At 50.6% G+C, this 22,561-nt stretch overlaps 1 protein-coding gene across 7 annotated transcripts in view; it reads right to left on the bottom strand.

Moving 5' to 3' along the window:
• Positions 1 to 6,003: 6,003 nt before the first annotated feature.
• WDR25 (WD repeat domain 25) overlaps positions 6,004 to 22,561 on the bottom strand; it is a 139,745-nt gene continuing 123,187 nt past the window's right edge. For all 7 annotated transcript variants that reach the window (XM_036100035.2, XM_036100033.2, XM_036100030.2 and 4 more), the window contains 3 exons: positions 10,543 to 10,713; positions 7,119 to 7,259; positions 6,004 to 6,482 (listed from right to left, as the gene is read on the bottom strand). In XM_036100035.2, coding sequence (XP_035955928.1) covers positions 6,261 to 6,482; positions 7,119 to 7,259; positions 10,543 to 10,713 — 534 coding nt within the window. In that variant the 3' untranslated portion in view covers positions 6,004 to 6,260. The remainder of the gene's footprint in view (positions 6,483 to 7,118; positions 7,260 to 10,542; positions 10,714 to 22,561) is intronic.

Genomic DNA, 22,561 nt, shown 5'->3' with positions numbered 1-22,561 from the left:
CCTGCTCTTGCTGCCTCCTTTCTTCAGGAGCCTGGTTATCTCACACACGCGCATCAGTGTCCTTGAAAATCTACTTGTGGGGCTCTGCAAGGCCTAGGGTGGAGGCCACTCCTCACGGGGCTTTATGTCTGCTCCCTCCAAGGGCCTGGGCCCTTCCTGCTGGAGACTAGCCGGGTCTGGGCGCAGGCCTTCAAGTGGCCTGGCTCACCCGGCTCCCTGTAGACCCAGGGTGGGTCTGCCTCTTGCCAGGGAACCCAAGGAGGGTGGGCATCAGCAGGGGCTCCCAGCATCCCTGCACTTGACCTGCCTCTGCAGGAGAGCCCAGCGCTGGCGCAACCCCCCTCCCCAGGAGATGTGCCCCAGGAAGCAGTCTCCTCGAGGAGAGGGAACTGAGAGAGGCTTGGGAGTCAGCTCCCCTCTGGGGGCCCAGTGTCCTCGCGGGCCAGACAGGAAGCGACCCTGAATGAGCTGGGGAGCAACTGGCAGGGCACAGGGAGAAACACGTGGCCCCTGGCACCCAGCAGACACTGAGGTGTTCCCAGAGGGGAACCCGAAGCTCGTCAGCCCCACACATCAGCTGTGTGAATGGGGGGGGGGGGTGCCTCTTCCTGGCCTCGGCTTTCCCTCCTCTAAGTGATCAAGTCCTGCCTGGCTCTAGCTCCTCAGGGTCGATGGAATCAGAAGGGCCGGGCCCTGGGTAGCAGGGTTGGGGATCCTGAGGGCCCTCTCAGATTCAGGACTTTAGCCCCCACATCATCACCTCAGAGCCTGCGGCCCCCCTAGGGCAGCCTCCAGACCTCACAGAGCTGCCCTGCCATGGCCTCCAAAACCAGCCACAGTCAGGGCTCTGAGGGGTTCTTGTTCCCAGAGGGCCCTGCTCAGACTTCTTTGGCTACAGAGCCAGGCAGCCTACAAAGACGGGCTGGCCTGGCCACACAGAGTTGGGGGGTGGGGTGTCTAGAGTTCCATCACATAACTTGAATAGCAGGGTCAGGCTGACACCACCTTGAGTGGGGGCTGGCATGGGATGCTATGTAAAGCAGTCCCAAACCACTTCTTGTAGGGCTGAGCTGGAAAAACTTGGTTTTCTCCCAAATTCCCCTGGCTCAAAACCAGCTCCACAAGACCTTGGGACTCATGAGTGCAGGTGGCTCTGGTCAGTGACTCTCTCAGAACCCCCTGGGTGGGGACTTGGTGCTTCCCTCCTCTTCCTGATAATGGGGCCGGCTGGCACCAGCCCTGTGCTGGCCATGGAATCCTTACTCTGCCCACAACAAATTCAGAGGCTGGGGGGAGGCAGATGGTGTGACTTTAGGCTCAAGGCTTCAAGAGCACAGGGCCATCCAGAGAGGCAAAGGTCCCTACTGCTCCAGGGGGAAGAAAGCAAGCCTCCAGGAGGAGGCTCATGCTGGGTGTTGAAGGATGAATAAGAGTCCATTGGGCATTTCAGGCAAAGGGAACAGCCTGTGGAAAGGCACAGATGTGTGATAGCTGAGGAGTTCCAGAAATGGCTCTATGCTTCCATGTGCCTGCCTGAGGGTTCAGCCTGGGGGCCCGCAGTTTCCCTCTGGATCTGTGCTGGGTGTTCTGCTAGATGGGAATTTCCGGGCTATGGTGAGGCCTTGCCCTCTACTTTCTTAGCCCCATCTACCCAGGCAGCCCGCCAGGCCGCAGTGTGGGCTTCCCTCCTCCAGCCCCTGCCCCACCCCCACCTGTGCATCCACCACCCTCCTACCAACCCATGCACACTTCTCCACCCCCACTGGCTCTGCCACTCCCTGGCCATGTGACCTTGGGCCAGTTTCCCCTTCTGCAGCCTAGGGACATTGATGAGATTCCAGGGGTCCCCATGACAGTTGGCTGTCCCGGTGCACGGGGAGCCACAGGTGAGGCTGGACAAAGCTTCCGAGAGGGGAAGAGCACACTTCAGAGTCAGACGGGTTTCCAAGCAGCAGTCTCCTCAACTGGACAGCAGGGTGGGGCCACCTAGCAGGGGGCTTCGAGCATCAGTTCCGCCTGGCAGCACACACAGCCACACTGGCACCCTGACATGAAACCGCTCTTCTCCCATGAAGGCTTCAGATCTGTCTCCCAGAGTCACAGGTGAGGGTAAAGGTAAGCACTCAGCCCCGGGAAGGTGGGTGGAAGGCACAGCCCACATTTCTTTTCATTCCAGCTCCACACTTTCTAAATTTAGCTCCCTTATTTTAAGATTGCAAATGATGAACTCCCCAACACCTTGCAGAAGATCAGAGTGAGCCTTTAAGAAGTCTCTTTGGAAGATAGCATTAGGGAAAAGAGAGCGATAAAGGCACGGAGTATGCCTGCCATTCTTCCCAATAAAAGAACCTACAAAAGGGGGGGGGAGGGCTGGCAGCCAGCTGGCACCTGCGGGGCCCGGAGTTGAGGAATCAAGTCCACAGAGGACAGCACCAAGAAGCAGCCAGAGTGGGGAGCCCTGGATGTGCCCCTGCCCCGGGAGGATCAGAGCTTTGGTTGGCTCAAGGTGACCTGCGTGGAAAAGAAACAGACTTTGGACAGAGACTTGGATGGTGTTTGCCCCGAGTGAAGCTGAGAAGGTAGCAATCCGCAAGCACTTTCCTCTGCATCTTCTCCCCTGCTTGTTCCCACGGGCCCACTCTATATAGATGAGGAAGCAGGCTCAGAGAAGCGAAGCACCTGCCAACATCCCAAGCAAGTGAGTGATGGGCTTGGGGCCTGAGCCGGCCTCCCAGCTCCAAACCCCACAGGGCTGCAGGCAGCCGGGGTGTGTGCTCAGCAGAGCAGAGGGGGCGGGCGGCTGCTGGACAGGGAGGTCATCCTCTGGCCACACCCAGCACTCACAGCAAAGCCTGACTGAATATAGTCTGTCAACAGTGCTCATATTAAAAAAGTGGTAATCGGGGCACCTGGGGGGCACAGTCGGTTAAGTGTCCGACTCTTGGTTTCAGCTCAGGTCAGGATCTCGGTCGTGGGATCGAGCCCCGCATCAGGCTCCACGCTCACCACAGAGTCTGCTTCAGATTCTCTCCCTCTCCGTCTGCCCCTCCCGCTTGTGCTCTCTCTCTAATACATAAATCTTAAAAAAAAAAAAAAGTGGTAATAATAACAGCTCACAGTGGGGAAAGCAATCAGAAAACCATGTGCTGAAATTCTCACTCAGAAGATACTCCACACAAGAAAGGCAGAAAGCCACCCAGTTCAGGCTGCGCTGGACAGCAGGACATCGGGACTCTAGGATCTGGGGCTGGACGGTGGAAAGTGGGGATGGGACAGGCAGATGAGAGGTGCCCTGGGAAAGCCAGGACCCCTGCACCGCAAGCAAGGGCAGCCCTTCCTCCTGGCCTGTGTCCGGATTCATTCACACATCACTACTCGTTCATCCGACAAGCGTGTGCCGAGGGCCTGTTCAGGCTGGATCTAGGGAGACACACCCTTATGAAAACACTTGTAACGGGTCCCACCACTCTCCCCTCCAGCTATGTAGTGAGAGCTATGCCTGGCCGAGGACTCCTGGTCCGGAGTGGGAGTGCACCAGAAGCTAGTCGATCAGAGTCCTTCCTGAGACTTGTCAACCCTTGGAACAGAGGAAGGAGGCAGCCCCTCTCTGGGGGCTTCTGCCACGAGAGTGAACCAGGCTCAGGCCGAGGCCCAAAGGACGAGAGAGGGTCTCATCCATCCTTGGCCTGCCATGATGAGGCCTGAGAATGGGGCCAAAATGCACCGTCTGGTCTAAGCTGGCTCAGCTCCTGCATCAACTGGTGGTGGGCGTATTCCTAACACTCCCAGCTGCTGTCTCCTGAGCGCCTACTGTATACAGGTCCTGCCAAGAGCTGTACGGACCCAACCTCATGAATCCTCACAAGCTGGGTATTACCAATTCTTATTTCATAGAAGGGGAAACCGAGGCACTGGGTGGCTCAGCACTTGCCTGCAGCCACACAATGAAAGGTGACGGCAGGGTTTAAGTTTGTCTATCTGACCCCAGAGCCTGTGTCCTGCCGATGGACCACACATGCAGTTATTCATCAACCGCCTACTGTGGGCCAGGGGCCAGGCGTACAGCAGGGAACAGACACCTGGAATCCTGGGAAGCTCACACTCCATGCACACACCTTGTGTCGGGGCGGGGGGACAACCTCAGGCAGAGCTCAGCACTTTAGGTAAAAAGACCGAGAATGACGGGAGCGTGTTAGGCACAGAGATCAGGGGAGGCTCCCTGAAGGTCTGCTATCTGCACATCCCATGAGACAGGCAGGGAGCCGGGGGCACTGGGGGAAATCACGACCCAGTGGAGGGGACGGCAGGAGCAAAGGCCCTGAGGCACCATGCCATGGGAGCAAGGTGGGGAGTGAGGAAGGGGGGGAGCCATTAGCCTATCAGGGATACGGGTGATATGGGAAGGCTCCATTTCACAGAGAAAGTGACCTGAGAGCAGGCTCCTAGGATCACTGAGCTTCCCACACAGAGCAGGGGAACTCATTTAGAGGGTGGGGGGTGAGAAAGAGTGTGGGCGAGAGGCTCAGCAGGGCAGCCCCGCGAGGGGTGAGGGAGGAGTGCCCATCACCTGCACCACGTTCCGAATCTGCTCCTTGGCCGCTCTGCCGGGGACAGTGCCTCATGGGGGTCTCCACCTCCATAGGGGACCAGGCCCTCGGAGCATGGGATGTGATTCTCTTTCTTTTCACCAAATCTGCCATTCTTGAGCCTAAAAAGAGAAAGTGCTCCCAACCTGAGCTCCGCCAACACCCAGCCTGGCAGCAGACAGAGTCACTGGGACCCTGCGTCCTGCATGAGCCTGGGGGTTCACATCTCTCACCAGCCTGAAGAGCACGTGCTCCCCCACCCCACCCACATGCTCAGCTCCAGCCTCCCCACCCCAGTTCAGGCACAGCAGGGGCTGTATCCACTCAACACCCACTGCCTGCCAGGCTCCGTACTGATAGTGGGGCGGGGTGTGGGGGCAGGGATGAAGGCTAGAAAAGGAGTAGGCCCTTAGGATAAGCCCCACCTCAGGGCCTTTGCACTGCCCTTCCCTCTGCCCGGAACGCCTGACCCATGAACCCCTGAGTAAGTCAGACATACTGAAATAAACGCATTTACGCACCAACCCTCTGCAAGCTCCAGATGCCCTTCCCAGGAATGGAACCCCTGGCGTGCCGACACCTCCCACAGACTCGACCTCCTTGGAGCCACACAGCAAGCCCACAGGCTGAAGGTCCTGACACCGCCTCACAAATGGGGAGACTGAGGCTCAGAGGAGAGATGACTCACGAGGTCTCAGCTATGCTGACCGCAGAGCTGGCCTAAAACTCAGGTTCTGGAGAGGCAAAGCTGGGCACCCCGTGGCTCCTATTCCCATGGCTCCCCCGCCCATGGGCCTCCTCCTTGGGTCCTCTGCACTTCCTCACTGACTCCCCTGCTGGGGATGCCCTCCTCACCAACTCACGGTCTGCCTCCACCAGGAAGCCTTCCAAGGCCACAGGGACACCCCTGCCCTGAGTCATGGTACCTGCAGTTCCTCACCTAAGTGGATCCTTGGGCTCTTAGGGTGGCCCCTCAATTATGGTCCTGGTGAGACTTAGTGCTAGAGCTCACCTACCTGCTCAGACCCCGGGGGGCTGGGTCTTCCTGCCAGTCTAACCCCTCAGGGCTCCTCAGGAGCCTTCTGCACATCGCTTCTTCACTGGGACAGTGCGCATACCCTATAGGCAGTGGGACTCCCTGGCCCATGCTTGGTGGGGAAAGGGAGGCAGCCTGGGCCCTATGACACTGGTGGGGACTGCCATGCTCCCACATGGAGTTCCTGAGGGCAGCTCTCAGACCCAGAGCCCCCACAGGCCCCTCATGGCCCCGGGAGTCAGGTCCATCGGCAGGATCAGCAGAGGGGGGCTGCCCCATCTCAAGCTCCCACTGGTCTGTCTCGGAGCCCCAGAAGGCCTGGGAGGGGGCAGGTGCAAGGAAGCTGCCAACACATATGTGTCGCTAAAATAACCTAAGAAATAGCAAAACACTCATGTTTATTGAGCACCACCAACAACCTGCCAGGCACTTCCGCTAATGCGGTCCTCACAACCCTGAGGCAAACAGATCTCTGTCCCCATTTTACAGATGTGGAAACTGAGGCTCAGAGTGTGGTGGAGGTAGCCTCCACCCAGCTTTGATCAGAGGCAACCTCAGTGCTTCCTCACACCCACCCACCCCAAGGAGGAATGGGAGCCCAGGGCCGGCCGGCATCCGGAGGCTCTGAACGAGGAGGCTCAGTGCCAGATCTTAATGTCGCCCTCCCAGGAGCAGGTGGCGAGGACAGAGGGCAGCACAGGGTGGAAGGTGGTGCCCACGCAAGCCTGGGCATGCCCTTGCAGCGTGCGCGCCCGGCTGGCAGTGCGGAAGCTGTACAGCAGGACCCGGCCGTCGGCACTGCCCGTCACCAGCAGGTCACCGTCTGGGGAGCACTCGCAGCCCACCGAGTAGCCTTCTACCTGCAGAGGGCAACACAGAGGGTGAGCAGGCCACACAACAGCGGCTCCTCCAGGCAGCCCGTGAGGGGGGCTGTTACACCCATCCTACAGAGGGGCAGCCTGAGGCTCAGGGCTAGCCACCCAGCATCCCCAAAGCCAAGGCCCGAGCTCCCCCCATAAGGCCGGGGTCCCAGCATGGATCCTGTTTCACGAAGCCAGTTTAGTGGAATGCAGCTGGAACAGCTTTTGCATAGCTGACCGTGTCTGGCCTCACCAACAGCCACTGAGTCCCTGGCCCCTTCTGCCCCAGTGAGGCAGGCCTCAGTGGGGAAAGGGGACAGATGCAGAAATGGCCCCCAGCCCTGTTCTGTCCTGTCTTCCCTCCCCCACCCCCATGACCTGTCCATGTGAGCCATTAAGTCAGGGAAAACCTTTCCTGCCCAGCACCTGCGGCCTGGAGATAGAACCAGATGTGGCCAAGGGCCGTCAGTGAACACCAGGCCACATGGCATGTGGTCACCTGGGAAACAGAAAATGGAATCTACCCAGGAAGAGGGTCTGTGCACTCTGGGGCCCCAAGTCCACTGCTGATGTTGTCTGGCAGGCGGCTCTGGGGCCAGGGCTCCACTGTCGCCCTGGGGGAGAGGAACACAGTACCTTGTGCCCTTCGTAGCGCCGCCTCCTGCTCATCCGGTAGGGCCACACGGCGGAAAAGAGAGCCAGGTAGTTGCCATTGGTCTGCGCCAGGAACACGGGCTCCCGGGGGTGCAAGGTGAGACTGGGGCACGTGTATCTCTCCTGAGAAACAGGCCACAGAGAGGCTGGAAAAAGCTCCCAACTGGGCCTCTGCCGCCAATAAACATGCCACCCAGCACTCTACTCCTGGATCCTTGTGTCCAACCCCCAAACCTGGGCTTAGGGGTCTGTTTCCCAGGCCTGCTCTAACAAAATGCCACAGACTTCATGGCTTAAAACTACAAACATTTATTCTCTTAGAGTCCTGGAGGTCAGAAGTCTGACACGGGTCTCACTGGGCTAAAATCAAAAGTGTCAGCAGAGCCGTGTTCCTTCCGGAGGTTCTGAGGGTAATCTGTTTTCTTGCCCTTCCTAATATTCCTTGGTTCATGGCCCTAGTGGTGGACTGAAAAATGGTCCCCCAAACTACAGCTATGTCCTAATTCCTGGGACCTGTAAATGTCACCTTATATGGCAAAAATGTGGAGGGGGTGTCTTTGCAGATATAATTAAGTTAAGCTTCTTGAGGTGGGGATATTATCCCCTATTACTGCCCTAAATGCAATCACATGTGTCCTTATAAAAGGAAGGCAGGAGATCAGACACACAGAGAAGGAGACATGGAGACAGAGCAGAGGGTCTGAAGAAGCAGGGGCAGACTCTCCCCCAGAGCCTCCAGAAGGAATGGGCCCTGACAAAACCTTGATTTCAACCCAGTGAGACCTATCAGGCATCTGGCCTCCAGAACGGAGAGTGAATTTGTTAGTTTAACCCACCAACTTTGCAGTACTTTGCTACAGAGTGACAGGAAACAAGTCTACACACCCGCCTCCCGCCTCCACAGTGAGTCCTCAGGGTAGCCCCAGCCCAGCCCAGGCTCCTCGCAGCCCACACACACAGTAACTGAGGAGGTGAACGGCCAGGCAAGAAGAAAAAGGCATGAACAAAGTGTTCAAAGCACAAGGCAAGAAACTGTCACTGTTTGACAGGCTGGGTCACATGGAAACACCCCTACAAACTCCCTTCTCAACTACACCTGTCCTTCCTTTATTCTAAGTGTCGTCCTGAAGCCACACTGTCTAAAAGAGCCCAAACTCAGAGAGCAAAGTGGGGAGCAGGTAGAAGAGAGCTGCAGACTACCATGTCCGTCGGAGGCGCCAGGGCCACGGTGACCTGACAAGCTCCCAAGCATGCTGCTCGCCTGCTCACCCGCACGGAAACGGAGGAGGTGTGATTTTTAAGAGGGCATTCAGCATTTTCATCTACCTCACCCACTTGCCCTGGTTTCTGCACAGGCTGTTGGAGGCAGGCCCATTCAGCCCCCTCCCAGAGCCTGTCCTTCCCAGCGGGCTCACTAGCTCCCTGCAGTAAAGGTCTAGAGACTGGTTTGCTCAGGGTCATGTAGAACCCTCTGAGAAAAGGAAAAGCAGGGAAGGGGAGAAGGTATATATGTACACCTAATATATATTTTTAAATTCGGCAGGGGGAGTACCAAAGAGATTAGCCATAGCTTAACTGAAATCTTATAAAATGATGATGATGAAGATGGTAGTGATGATGATGATGATGGTGGTGGTGGTGGGTGGTGATGGTGATGGTGGTGATGGTGGTGGTGATGATGGTGGTGGTGGTGGTGATGGTGATGATGGTGGTGATGGTGGTGATGGTGGTAGGTGACGGTGGTGATGGTGGTGATGATGGTGGTGGCAGTGATGGTGACAATGATGGTGATGGTGGTGATGGTGGTGATGATGGTGGTGGTGGTGGTGGTAGTGGTGGTGTGGTGGTGGTGGTGGTGATGGTGACGATGGTGGTAGTGATGGTGGTGATGGTGATGATGATGGTAGTAGTGGTGGTGGTGGTGATGGTGGTGGTGATGGTGACGGTGGCGGTGATGGTGGTGGTGATGGTGGTGGTGGTGATGGTGGTGGTGGTGATGGTGATGATGGTGGTGGTGATGGTGGTGATGATGGTGGTGGGTGGTGATGGTGATGGTGACAGTGGTGATGGTGGTGATGATGGTGGCGGCAGTGATGGTGATAATGATGGTGATGGTGGTGATGGTGGTGATGGTGATGGTGACAGTGGTGATGGTGGTGATGATGGTGGCAGCGGTGATGGTGATAATGATGGTGATGGTGGTGATGTGGTGGTGGTGATGGTGGTGGTGGTGGTGATGGTGACGGTGGTGGTGGTGATGGTGGTGATGATGGTGGTGGTGATGATGGTGGTGGTGGTGGTGGTGGTGATGGTGGTGGTGATGGTGACAGTGGTGGTGACGGTGGTGATGATGATGGTGATGGTGATGATGGTGGTAGTGGTGGTGGTGGTGATGGTGATGGTGGTGATGGTGGTGGTGATGGTGGTGACGGTGGTGGTGACGGTGGTGATGGTGGTGATGGTGGTGGTGGTGGTGATGGTGGTGGTGGTGGTGGTGATGGTGGTGATGGTGGTGATGGTGGTGGTGATGATGGTAGTGGTGATGGTGGTGGTGGTGATGATGGTGGTGGTGATGGTGGTGGTGGTGGTGGTGGTGATGGTGGTGATGGTGGTGGTGATGATGGTAGTGGTGATGGTGGTGGTGGTGATGATGGTGGTGGTGATGGTGGTGGTGGTGGTGGTGGTGATGGTGGTGATGGTGGTGATATGAAGGTGGTGGTGATAGTGGTGAAGATGTTGGATTTGATGGTGGTGATGGTGATGATAGATAATGCATTTATGGAGCACCCCCTGTGCCTGGCATTGTGCTAGATCCTTTATAAGCATTATCTCCTTCAATTCTCAGAACGACTCTAAGAGGTAAATAATATTCTCATCCTCAATTTCCTAAGAGGAAAATGAGAATCAAAGAGGCTACATAATGGGCTTGTAAGTGGTGAATCCAGGACTTTAACAGAGGTGATCTAACCTTGGGTCCCTGCTTGAACTTCCAAGTCACAGCTCCTGCCAAACACACTGAGCAAGGGTGGGACAGAAACCCAGGGGCTGGCTGGGGTGGCAGAGGGAAGGTAGAAGTGTCCTGGGTTGTGTGGCAGTCTTCTACTGATCTGGATGGATGGCCCCTCCACACCCTTCCCCTACAGAGTGGCCATGCCAGGCAGAGGATGAGTAGGACAGTCATGGAGGTGCTGTGATCTGGAACCTCTGGAAGGCTTTCCAGGCAGGCCTGGACCTACGCTTGTCTACCCGACCCAAGAGATTTCAGGCACCTGAATGGTCTCTAAAGATCCTGCCTGCTGAGCCACCCCCACCAGGAAGTGACCTAGGATCTCAGCAGCTTAGGGCTACATGGCTACATCCTGCAGCTGAAACAAACTGAAAAGCAATGCCAAATAGGGTTTCTCACGTGGAAAATCTGGTTGGAGATTTTGGCAGAGCTCCGGAAATCCCAGGCAATAATGGTGCGGTCAGCAGAGTCCCGGCTCGAAGCATCTGTGCTGCTCAGAAACTCAGAGCCTTCCTGGAGGAAGAGGATGTCCAAGGTCTGCTGGATGGTCGCCTTGTAGCTTCTCACCACCTGCAAGAGTGGGCACCTATCATGCTGGTGGGCCTCAGGAATACAGGGCAGGCACCCACAGGGAGGGCCAAGAGCCCAGCCAGCAGGTGGGTCCAGTGAGAGCAGTGCTGGGCTGCTAGGAGATACAGCCTTGCCTGATGGCCCCTCCCCACAGACAGTCCTCCCTGTCGCGTGCCCACCCCACGTCTACAGACACATGACCACCATCCATTAGCCACCCAGGGAGGCGTGATGATCTCTCCAATCACACCAGTCCTCTAGACAGCAGCTGGTGCCTGATAAAAGCGAGCTTTGGGAAGGGCCCATTGCCCAAGGGCACCAAAAGGGCATCAATGATGCCCACTGATACCAGGCCATATATTGTGAGAGGCTCTTGCTTCTAAAGACATCACATAATTCACAGCTCACAAAACCCCAGCCTACTCTCTCTGGAATAGTAACTGTACTGCAGAAAGCCAGAGTCCTTGGAGACCATAAAGGCAGAACCACAATACACAGATTAGCTTTAAAGATACTTTTACTTATTAGCATCATGGCCAATATTTCATAGCTGCCTGTCTTGTAAACCAATGTGATTAACTATCAAGCAGTTCTTTTTTCTCCAGAGCATTTTATCACATTCACCTTCCATTCTAAAGCAACTGGTTTAGGTTGGGGGAGGGTCCCAGTATCGGGACTAACAAGTATCTCCACTTAACAAACTCACTGACAGCATGCTTTAGACTGCAATATTCAACAAGAGGCCAATACAAGGTGGCCTCAGGCCTTCCGGCTGGTCCTGGCTGGCCTGTTTACCAGCTCCCAGGGCGCCACCATGTGGCCACAGCATAAACACAGTTCTCTGGTCCCTCACCTGCTGACTGGGGAAAAAGAAGTCTTGACAAATTTTTTTTAAAAAACTGGAGTTCACAACCTCTAAAATTTTGCAGATATATTTTCTATCATCCTCTTTCAAATGTATATAAGTCAAATTCACATTACACGCAGCACTCTATAAAGTCAATTTAGGCTGTTTTGAGACCCGTTCTCCAGATGAGGAACACTGAGGCTCAGAGATGTAGGGATTTGCCCAAAGTCCCACCACCAGGGTGGTGGCCTTCTCCCCATCCCTGCTGCTTCCCTGGGGCCCACAACCCAGTCTCCTACTGGCCACTCCCTACCTCCATAAATAAGGAGACAATTTCCTGGGGGAGGATAGAGGCAAATGACTGCTCTTCTCTGAGCCTCTTCAGAAGCAGCCCCTAGCCAAGTTGATTTCAGGGTGAGCCCCCCTGAAGCCTGAAGAGTGATCCAGAGGCAGAAAAGAGGGCAGCCCTGCAGGCCTCTGAATACAGGGCAGAAAGCCAGCCTGTGGCTGCTCCCCAGCCCTGAGCCTCACAGAGTGTGGAGAGGGGAGGACGTCTCTCCGTGCCCCCAGCCAGAGGGGCCCAGTGGGGGTGCTGGTGGCCAAATGCTCCACCTGCCCAGTCTGAGGCTGGGGCCTGGGGCGGCGGGGGGTGGGGGGGCATGGCACGGCGCCGCATGCCTTCACAGTCTCCAATATGAGCTCCCTTGAGTTTGCACAACAGTCCAACTCACAACAGTGCCACCCCAAGGCTGTGTTTGGAATCCACTTTGGTGGGGAGGGGAGGGGCGGGAGCAATGCCCATAATCATGGCTCTGGAGCAGTCTCTCTGCCGGCTCCTCCCATCCCAGCGCCATTCCAGTCACCCCTCACTTCAGCCACCCCAGGCTTCCATTGGCCCAGGCCACACTGGGCCTCGACGCCTTTCTTCCCCTTTTCCCAAAGCCCTCTCCGTCACCACCGTTCAGGTGAGGGACAGGAAACCCAGAGATGGCCAGGGTAGCAACTACCAAGAGAAGAGTGTCTGGCCCGACTCACGCCCCTGGCTGCGGCTGGCGCACTGAGCAGCTTGCCCTCCCTGGTGGAGGGGGGGAGGCACGGGGTAGCCCCCAGAGCAACAGGAGCTCACACAGAATGGCCACTGGTGGGCTCACACACGCGCCGGGCACTTCCCGGCTCCCTGGCAGTGAGGACCAGGAGCTCTTGGGCGCAGGTTCCGGCCTACATGCCACAGACCCCTCTCCATTCACAGCACCCTGATCCCCACAGGGGCTTGGGAAATGCACTGACCCAGGAAAGGAGACAGGAAGAAGAGGGCCCCCCTTGCTGCTTCTGAGTGCCAGGTAAATGGCAGCCACTGGGCAGGGGTTCCACATAAATGGTCTCATGAGAACAGCCCAGAGGTAGCTTTTCCCAGAGGGTGGCGTGAAGGCCCAGAGAGGAGCACGGTGCCAGGGGCCCTCGGCCTGTCCGTGACAGAACTACCCGCGAGCCCGACACACCTGCCTCCCAAGACAAACTTTCCAGGAGAATGAAAACCGTTGTTCTGTACGTTCCTGAGAATGGATGGAAACGGCCCAATTCATTAGGGCGCCATAAAATTGAATGGCCGGGAAACAAGCCGTGTTATGGGCGATCCCTGCCAATGACGCGCTGTAAGTGGAAAGCTGACCTTTGAAGTGATCGCCGCCGAACGTGATTTACTCGCCTTCACAACTGCTCCTGCCCCGGGAAAGAGCAGAGGTGCCATTTGTGCGTCTAGCTGGTGGGTTTTATGGCAACCTTAATTACAACGACAGCTGGTGTGTCCCATCCCAGGGGCATGGGATGGTGCTGCGCGGGCCTAACTAGCTGGATCCAGAAGGGAGCCCTCCTCAGACTCTTCTGGCAGGAAGCAGATACTTGGCTGAAGGCTCTGGCTTTGGGGAAAGTGGGAGACGTAATCCACACCACGACATACTCAGGTATGAAAATCACTCAACATCCCTGAAATCTGACAACTGCTCGGCCCTCCAGACAAACGTGGGAAACTCTGGGCTGACTCTGATTCATCCTTCCTCGCATTCCTGCCACTTCCAAAGGGCGCAGGGTTGGGGGCGCAGGCTGGGCTCCGTTCCTGGCCCAGCTGCTGACATACTGTGTGCCTGGGGGAGTCCCTTCCCTCTCCAGGCCTGGCCTTTTGGTCATCACCACAAAGGGCTTGGACTGACAACAAGCAAACCTCTGCCTCTCGGCGCTGCTGGACCCCAGACAGGAGGAGGACTGGGGTGCCCTAGCCCCCTGACCCCACCCCACCACTCCTCTGCACCCAAGCCTGAGGAAAGGCAAGGGGAGACACTGCTCTGGGTCCCATGGGACCCCATGCTCCCTCAGTCACCTGCCGACCCCACAGGACCGTGAGTTCCTGGGGACTGGCATCTGTCACATCTCCAGGTCGCCCTTGGGCAGCACTGAGTCTGCACAGCGCAGGCATTACTAAGGTGTGTTGAACCGATGGCTGGATAAGTGAATGAGTGGATACACAAATGATCAGTGAACAAAAGGACAGCTTGAAAAGCAGGGACTTTGAGGTCTCTAGCTCCCAGCAACATCCTGGCACTTGGGGCTAAGCCAGCACTTGGGGAGCCGTCATCCCTGCCCCATTAGACACCCTGGGGGATGCCACTCAGTCACAGGGTCCTCCTGTGGTCCTGGACATGGAGACAAAGGAAACCTGACTCTCAAGGAACTCTGAGGCCACAGTGGGGGTGGGAGGCAGAAGCAGAGCGCCTCATTCAATGTCACATCATCGCTGGCCCTGGGGAGTCTGGTGGAGGCCTCCCTCCCCCGTGGGAGGGCCCAAGCTCTCAGGCAGACACCCTGGGGGCCTGTTGCTAAACTTCTGGGTCCCGGGCAAACCACGCTTCTCTGCTTCAGCCTCCACACCTGTAAGGTGGGGAGAGAAATGGGGCCTACAGCTTGGGAGCAAACAAAGGCAATGTGCCTGGCTAAGTGGCTGACACGAGGCAGATGCTCAGAAACCTTCTCTTCTGGGGCCAGCCAGAGCCAAAGTCCCCAGCTCAGAGCTGTGGGTCCTTGGACAAGTTCCTTCTCCCCAGAGTTCAATTCCTTCTCCCTGTAAATAAACATTGGGGTCTCTTCAAATGCTAAGATGTCAGGAATCTATGCATAAAAGCAAGCTGGAGAAGGGAGCAAAAGGGCCTGTTTCTATAGTTTAAATTCACACAAGTAGCCAATCACAGAGCACACCAAAAGCACTCTGTCAATAAATTCAAAACGGGTCAGAAACTTATGTTAAAAAAAAAAACAAAATAGAAAAGAGGACCTGATTGAGTTTTTCTACAACCTGGAGCTGGGGGAACTTTCCTAGCCATGGCTCTGAGGCCAGAAGCAATGAGAAGAAAAATGGGTTAACCTCGCTACATGAAAATATTAATAATTTTAAAAACCATTGCATGGCACCAAAAAAAAGTAAGTAAAAATGACAAATGGGAGAAATATTTGCAACTTATATTAGAGGCAAAGGTTACTATCCCTAATACATAGTTTCTCAAAACAGGTGAGAAAGACCCAGCACCTGTACAAAAAAATGCTAGAAAAGTGAACAGAGTTCACATAAAAGGAAATGTAACTGGTCCTTTCATTTGCTCATAACAAGAGAAATGCAAATTTAAATTACACAAAGATACCATTTCTTACCTATCCAATGAGCAAAATCCCAGTTTGACAACACACTCCATTAGGTGGCTGTGGGGCTTTAGCTAACTGTACACACTGCTGACAGAAACACAAAACCATACAATCCCTGTGGAGAGAACTGGGGCAACATCGAGCAAACTAACACATGCCTTGTTTCTCAGCAATCTGCATGACCCTGCAAAGCAACCTGTAGGAGCGATCCCAAAGGCACACTGGCAAAACCCCAAAAAGATGTAAGTACAACACCACTGAAAGCTGCAATGCTTGTAAAAATAAAAAACTGGAAATAACCCAAATGTACATCCAGAAAGGACCGGTTGAATAAACCTTAGTACATCACATTCCAGAAGGTGATGCAGCTGCGAAGAGTGGGGCCTGCCCTCCCGCCCTGCTACGGGGCGGCCTCCAAGACATACTGTCCAGTGAGAAAAGCCCCAGGTGGCAGAGAAACAGTGTACAAGGTGAGTGGAAGAGGGGACAGGAATACGTGTGTGTGGCTTGCATCCATTAAAAACAACAGAAAGATAAACCAGAAACTAAAGAAGTAAATAAAGAGAACGGAGGAGACAGGATGAGACAGGATTAGAGATAGTACTTAGAAGATGTCTGTAAGGGGCCAGACAGTAAACAATTTAGGGTTTGGGGGACACATACAGTTACTGCTGCGTACTCTCCTGTGTGCATGTACATGTGTGAAGGCATGTGCCCAGATGTGTACGTTACAACCATTTGAGAATGTAGAAACCATTCTTTTCTTAAGATTTTATTTATTTTAGAGAGAGTGAGAGAGCATGTGCAAGCGCAAGTGGGAGGAGGGGCAGAGGAGAGAGAGAATCTCAAGCAGATGCCACGCTGAGTGCAGAGCCCAACAGCGGGGCTCGATCTCAAAACCCTGAGATCGTGACCTGAGCGGAAATCAAGAGTAGGGACACTTAACCGACTGTGCCACCAGGCACCCCAGAAACCATTCTTAGCTCAAGGATCGTACCAAGCCGGTAGCAAGCCAGATCGGGCCTATGAGCTACAGTTTTCCAATCCCTTCTCTAGAGTCAGGTATATATTTTATAAAATGATGCAACCAAATTAACATAAAACAGGCTCTAAGATGTGAAAGCAAAATTAAGCAAATAAAACTAACCATGTGTTGAGCTGGTGGCTTAGCCACACAAATGGGATTTATTTTGAGAGACACTAAAGGACACTAACATAATGGCACATCCTTAGTTGAATATACATTCTGAACAGAAAATCAGTAATTTGATGGTAGATCCTAACTGGACATACTCTGGGGACCAAAAGAACCACAAGAAATCTTAAACTGTCTTCAGTCATCGCATAGCTAGTGTTGATATATATACCCCAAAAATTGTGCGAAGGCAGATAGAAATAAAAATTTCCAGTATAAAAAAGAGAAAATATATAAAACCAAAGAAGTTAAAGAAAAATTCTATAATCCTAAATTTGAATTGGGGAAAAAAATCAGTATTTTTTCTTTTTTAAGATTTTTAAGTAATCTCCACACCCTACAAGGGGCTCAAACTTACAATCCTGAGATCAAGAGTCACACGCTCCATCGACTGAGCCAGCCAGGAGTCCCTGATGTATTTCTTTTCTTAACAACAAAAATATTTCCTAGCTCTGTCCACAGAAGGGGTCTAGAAACAAGGAGCAACCACATCACTCAGATTACGGTCTCTAAACCCAGCTAAACCCAGAAGTGATAGATGACAGACCTCGGCACCACAACAGTGATTGTAACTGTCTAGCATACATTTAAGAAGGTAAAAGAAAGCGGGGCGCCTGGGTGGCTCAATCAGTTAAGCGTCCCACTCTTGATTTCTGCTCAGGTCATGATCTCAGAGTTGTGAGATCGAGCCCTGCAAAGTTCTCTCCCTCTGCCCTTCCCCACCCCAACGTGCACTCTCTCTCCCTCTTAAAAAAAAGGGGGGGGGTAGAGGCAAAAGTGACCATGGTAGATAGAGACGTGGAGGATGTAGGAGTCCCCCATTGAACTTCTAGGGATGAAATACACAATGTTTGAGATGAAAAATACATTAGATGGGATTAACAGCAGATGAGTTGCTGCAGCAAAAAAAAAAAAATAATGAACTAGAAGACACAGCAATTGAAATTATTCAAAACATACTGAAGAGAAAAAAAAAAGACTGGATTTAAAGATGAAATCTAGTTTTATTTAACCCAAAATGGAATAAGCCTGCTATGGCCTCTTATTCTCTCCTACCAATTACAACTAAAAGCTCTGGACAAAATTCACAAAGCAACTACCTAAAGGCTTTAAAGAGTAAATAACAGCAAGTGGGTTGGGGAGGGAAATAAAAATTTGCAAGGTAAGGGCCTAGATTTGTGGGGTTTGGGGGAGGGGGTTGCTTGTTTGTTGTCTTTTAACTCCTGACTTTGACAAATGGACTTACTGAATTAAGGAACTACATAGTGAGCATGGACAGCAAAAATTCTGAAATAAATCTGTCATTCTGGTCAAAGGAACAAGAAAATGGGCCCCTGTAAGCCAGAGAGTATGGGGGAAATTTCAAAATACATCCTCTTGCTCTCCTGCCCTGACGCAATGCCAGCCCCAACCGCAGGACCGCAGTGCCCTGGGTGCGCAGCACAGGTACATAAAACCGGGAAGGAAAACAACCGGATAGAAGAGCTGAGGGAAAGGACCTTTATTATAACAATGGTAAGGGGAAAAGCCACATTATTTTCTTCCTCTATTTTCTCTGGCTACTTCGCCTTGAAAGGGATCCCAGTTATAGATATCGTGACGAGGCAGAAGGCTAACAGTCTGAGACAATGCCATCTCTCTGGGCAGAAGAACCAGGAAAGGAGGCCCTGGGGGGCCAGGCGGTGTGGGAGAAGTTCCAAAGAGGAGAGAGCTGAGAATCCTCTAGTTCTATGTGTGAACTGACAGGCACCCCAGAACAATCCCTAAGCAATACAGTCATGGAACACACTCTCAGAAGCACAGCCAAAACTAGGAGAAGCAGAATACCATATAACCACTGCCCAAGTCTGAAACTAACCCCTTCGTGGCCCAGCATCACAAACGGTTTGAACACTGCAATGAAAATGGAACCACTGCCCAAAGAAAGAGAGAAAGAATTTGGAATCTGAATCTAACATGGTCACTTGCCTGTTAAGACAAACAAATCACTATTCTCCATAGGACTTTAATAGGACCCAGGATTTTACCATATAATATTCAAAATATGCAGGATATATTCTGAAGTTACTTGACATATAAAGAATCAGGAAAATGTAAATAGTAACCACCACAAAAGAGAAATGATAGATGTCAGCCCTGAAGTGACCCAGATGATGGAATTATCAGACACATTTAAATAGCGATTATAATAATCCTCAATGACATAAAGATAAACACTCTTTTTAAAAAATATATATTATTTATTTATCTGACAGAGAGAGAGTGTGTGTGCATGAGCAGGGGGAGCAGGAGAGGGAGAAGCAGGCTCCCCACTGAGCAGATAACCCAATGCAGGCCTCGATCCCAGGACCCTGGGATCATGACCCGAGCCGAAGGCAGACACTTAACAACTGAGCCACCCAGGCGCCCCAAATAAAATCTTTTTTAAAAAGATTGAAAAGCAATGGAAATACCAAATATGCAGGGAAATAGAACATACTTTTCTATTATTAAAATATTTTAAAAATAATTTGCCGTTTCCAGCAAAAATAACAATGTATTGTGGGGACTGTAATATATGTAGAAATAAAATGTATGCCAACAACAACACAAAGACTATTAAGGGGAAACTGAAGATCTGTACATTGTAAGATGCTCACACAAAACGTAGAGATCTGATAGGATTTGAGGGTGGGCTGATAAGATAAAGACATATACTATGAACTCTAAAGCAACCACTAAAAGTAAAAAACAGCACAAATCCACAGATTAAAAAAGCAACAAAACAGATAAGATGAAATCATAGAAATACTAGTTCATCCAAGAGAAAAGGGGAACAAAACACAAAAACAAAGGAGAGAAGAGAACAGGTGCAACAAATGAAAACAAGATGGTGAGTTGAAACCCAAACACGCCAATGATTGCATTAAATGAAAACAGGATGAATACACCAGCTCAAAGGAAAAGACTGGTACACAGAACTAAACTAAAGATCAAGATCCAACTAAGTGCTGCCTACAAGAAACACATTTTACTTATTTTTTTATAGTTTGTCATCTGCGGGTCAGGTCATGATCCCGGGGTCCTGGAATCAAGCCCCTCATCAGGCTCCCTGCTCAGCGGGGAGTCTCCTTTTACCTCTCCCTGCTCATGAGTGCTCTCTGACACACGCTCTCTCTCTCTCAAATAAATAAATAAAATCTTAAAAAATAATAATAATAAAATAAATAAGTTAATTTATTATTTTTAAAGATTTTTACATTTAATTTTTTAAAGATTTTTATTTATTTGACAGAGAGAGAGAACACAAACAGAGGGAGTGGGAGAGGGAGAAGCAGGCTTCCCGCTGAGCAGGGAACCTGATGTGGGGCTCGATCCCAGTACCCTGGGATCATGACCTGAGCCGAAGGCAGATGTTTAACTGACTGAGCCACTCAGGTGCCCCAGATTTTTTTTATTTTAGAGAGAGCAAGAGGTGGGGAGGGCAGAGAGAGAGGGAAAGAGAATCCACAAGCAGACTCCCCACTGAGCGCAGAGCCCCATGCAGGGCTCAATCTCACAACCCTGAGATCATGACCTGAGCCGAAATCAAGAGTCAGGTGCTTAACCAACTGAGCCACCCAGGCCCCCCATTTATTTATTTTTAAGTAATCTCTACACCCAACGTGGGGCTTGAACTCAAAACCCTGAGATCAAGAGTTGCATGCTCTTCCAACTGAGCCAGCCAGGTGTCCTGAAACACATTTTAAATATAAAGACAGAAACAGGTTAAAAGTAAAAACATGGCAAAAGATGTATCATGCTGACAGTTATCAAAGTAAACCAGGAACGCCGAGGTTAATGACAGAGGAGATTTCAGAATAAAGAATATTATCAGGGATAAACAAAGTCTTTTCATAATGATTAAAGAGTCAATTCATCAGGGAAACAACAATCTTCAATGGTTATGTACCTAATAACAGAGCCTCAAAATAAACGAAGGAAAACTAATAGAACTTAAAAAGGAAATAAGACAAATTCACTCTTCTAGTCACAAATTTCAACCAGCTGCTCTTAACTAAAAGAACAAATGGACAGAAATATTAGAAAGGATACAGAAGACTTGAATAACACGATTTGCTAACTCAATCTAATTGAGACGTATACAACATTACTCTCAACAACAGGAGAATAAACATTATTTTCAATTACACACAGAACATTTACTAAGGTAGACCATATTCTAGAACGTCAAACAAGTCTCAATAAACTTAAAAGGATTTAAACACACAATGTATGCTCTGTACCACAACGGAATTAAAAATCAATAAAAGATATCTGGAAAATTCCCAAGTATTTGGAATCTAAATAGCACACTCCTGCAATAATCCATGGACTAAGAAGAAATAAAAAAGGTATTAGAAAGTATTTTCTTCATGAATAAAAATGAAAGCACAATATATCAACAGTTGTGTTAATGTAGCTGCAACACCCAGAGGGAAATTAACACAACAGTCTCCCCTTTCCCACGGTTTTGCTTTCCAGAGTTTCAGTCACCGAGGTCAACTGTGGTCTGGATGCAGATGATCCTCCTTCTGACATACTGTCAGAAGGTCAGTGGTAGCCTAATGCTACGTCACAGTGCCCATGTCACTTACTTCACCTCATCACACAGGCATTTTATCATCTCATATCATCACAAGAAAAGGAAGGGTAAGTATAGTTTAACAAGATCTTTTGAGAAAGAGACCACATTCACATAACTCATATTATATTGTTATAACTAAGTTGTTATAATTGTTCTGTTTTATTGGGTATTGTTGCTAATCTATTACTGTACCTAATTTATAAAGTAAACTTTATCATAAGCATGTATTTATAGGAAAAAACATAGTAGATAGTATGTATATACAGGGTTCAGTCCCATCCCTGCTTTCAGGCATCCACTGGGGGTCTTGGAACATATCCCTCATGGATAAGGGGAAGCTCCTGTGATACTGATCTAGGTTAGAAAAGAACAAAAGTCTCAACTTCTACTTTAAGAAACTAGAAAAAGAATATAAAGTTAAACCCAAGGTTTAAGCAGAAGGAAATAGTTAAGAAATCATTAAATTTTAAAAAGGAAAAGAAATAAAGAAAATCAATGAAACAAAAATCTGGTACTTTGAAAAGGTCAACAAAATTAACAAGCCTCTAGACAATTTATGCCAAAAAATTAGATAATTTTGATGAAAGAAAAAAGCTTCTTGAAGGACACAAACTACCAAAGGTCACTCAAAGAGAAAGAGAACACTGGAATAACCCTATATTTATTAAATAAATTTTATCTGAGATTTCAAATCTTCCCCAAAAGAAAATTTCAGGCTAAGATGACTTCACTAGTCAATTCCAGCAAACATTACAGAAGAAATAATAGCAACTCTAAACAAACTCTTCCAGCAAACTGGGGAGAAAGGAACAATCCCAAAGTCATTCTATGAGGCCAGCATTGCCCTGATATCAAAAGGAGACAAAGATATTACCAGAGAAGTACAGATCAATATGCCTTTGAACACAGATGTGAAAATTCTTAACACATTTTAGCCAACAGAATCCCAAATTATATAAAGGGGATAATAAATCATGATCAAGTGGAGTTTATCCCAAGAATGCAAGGTTGTTTTAATAACTAAAAAATCTATTGACAAAATCCACCATATTAACTGAGTAAATAGGAAAAACATTATCCCTCAAAAGATGTTAGAAAAGCAACTGACAAAATCCAGCAGTAATTCACGATAACAATACTCAACAAACTAGGAATAAAAGGGAATGTCCTCAAATTCATAGGGGCATCTACAAAAACACATAGCTAACATATGTAACTGTGAAAAAGAATGAATACTTCCCCTATAATACTGGGAACAAGGCAAGGATGTCCACCCTCGCCACTTCATTTCAACACGGGTCTAGAGGCTTAAGCCAATGCAATAAGTTGGAAGGAAGGGATAGAATGCAGCATGGGAGGGAGGAAGAAATGGCACCCAGATTGGAAAAAAAGAATTAAAGCTGCCTTTATTCACAGATGAAATGGTCATCTTTGCAGAAAATACAACAGTATCTACAAAAAAGCAACTAGAACTAATAAATGACTTAGAGTTATGGAATTCAAGGTGAATACA

The sequence above is a fragment of the Halichoerus grypus genome, chromosome 8 (assembly GCF_964656455.1).
Source record: "Halichoerus grypus chromosome 8, mHalGry1.hap1.1, whole genome shotgun sequence".
NCBI lineage: Eukaryota > Metazoa > Chordata > Mammalia > Carnivora > Phocidae > Halichoerus > Halichoerus grypus.
The sequence above is the reverse complement of the archived record's forward strand: the minus strand, read 5'-3'. Positions and strand labels throughout refer to the sequence as shown.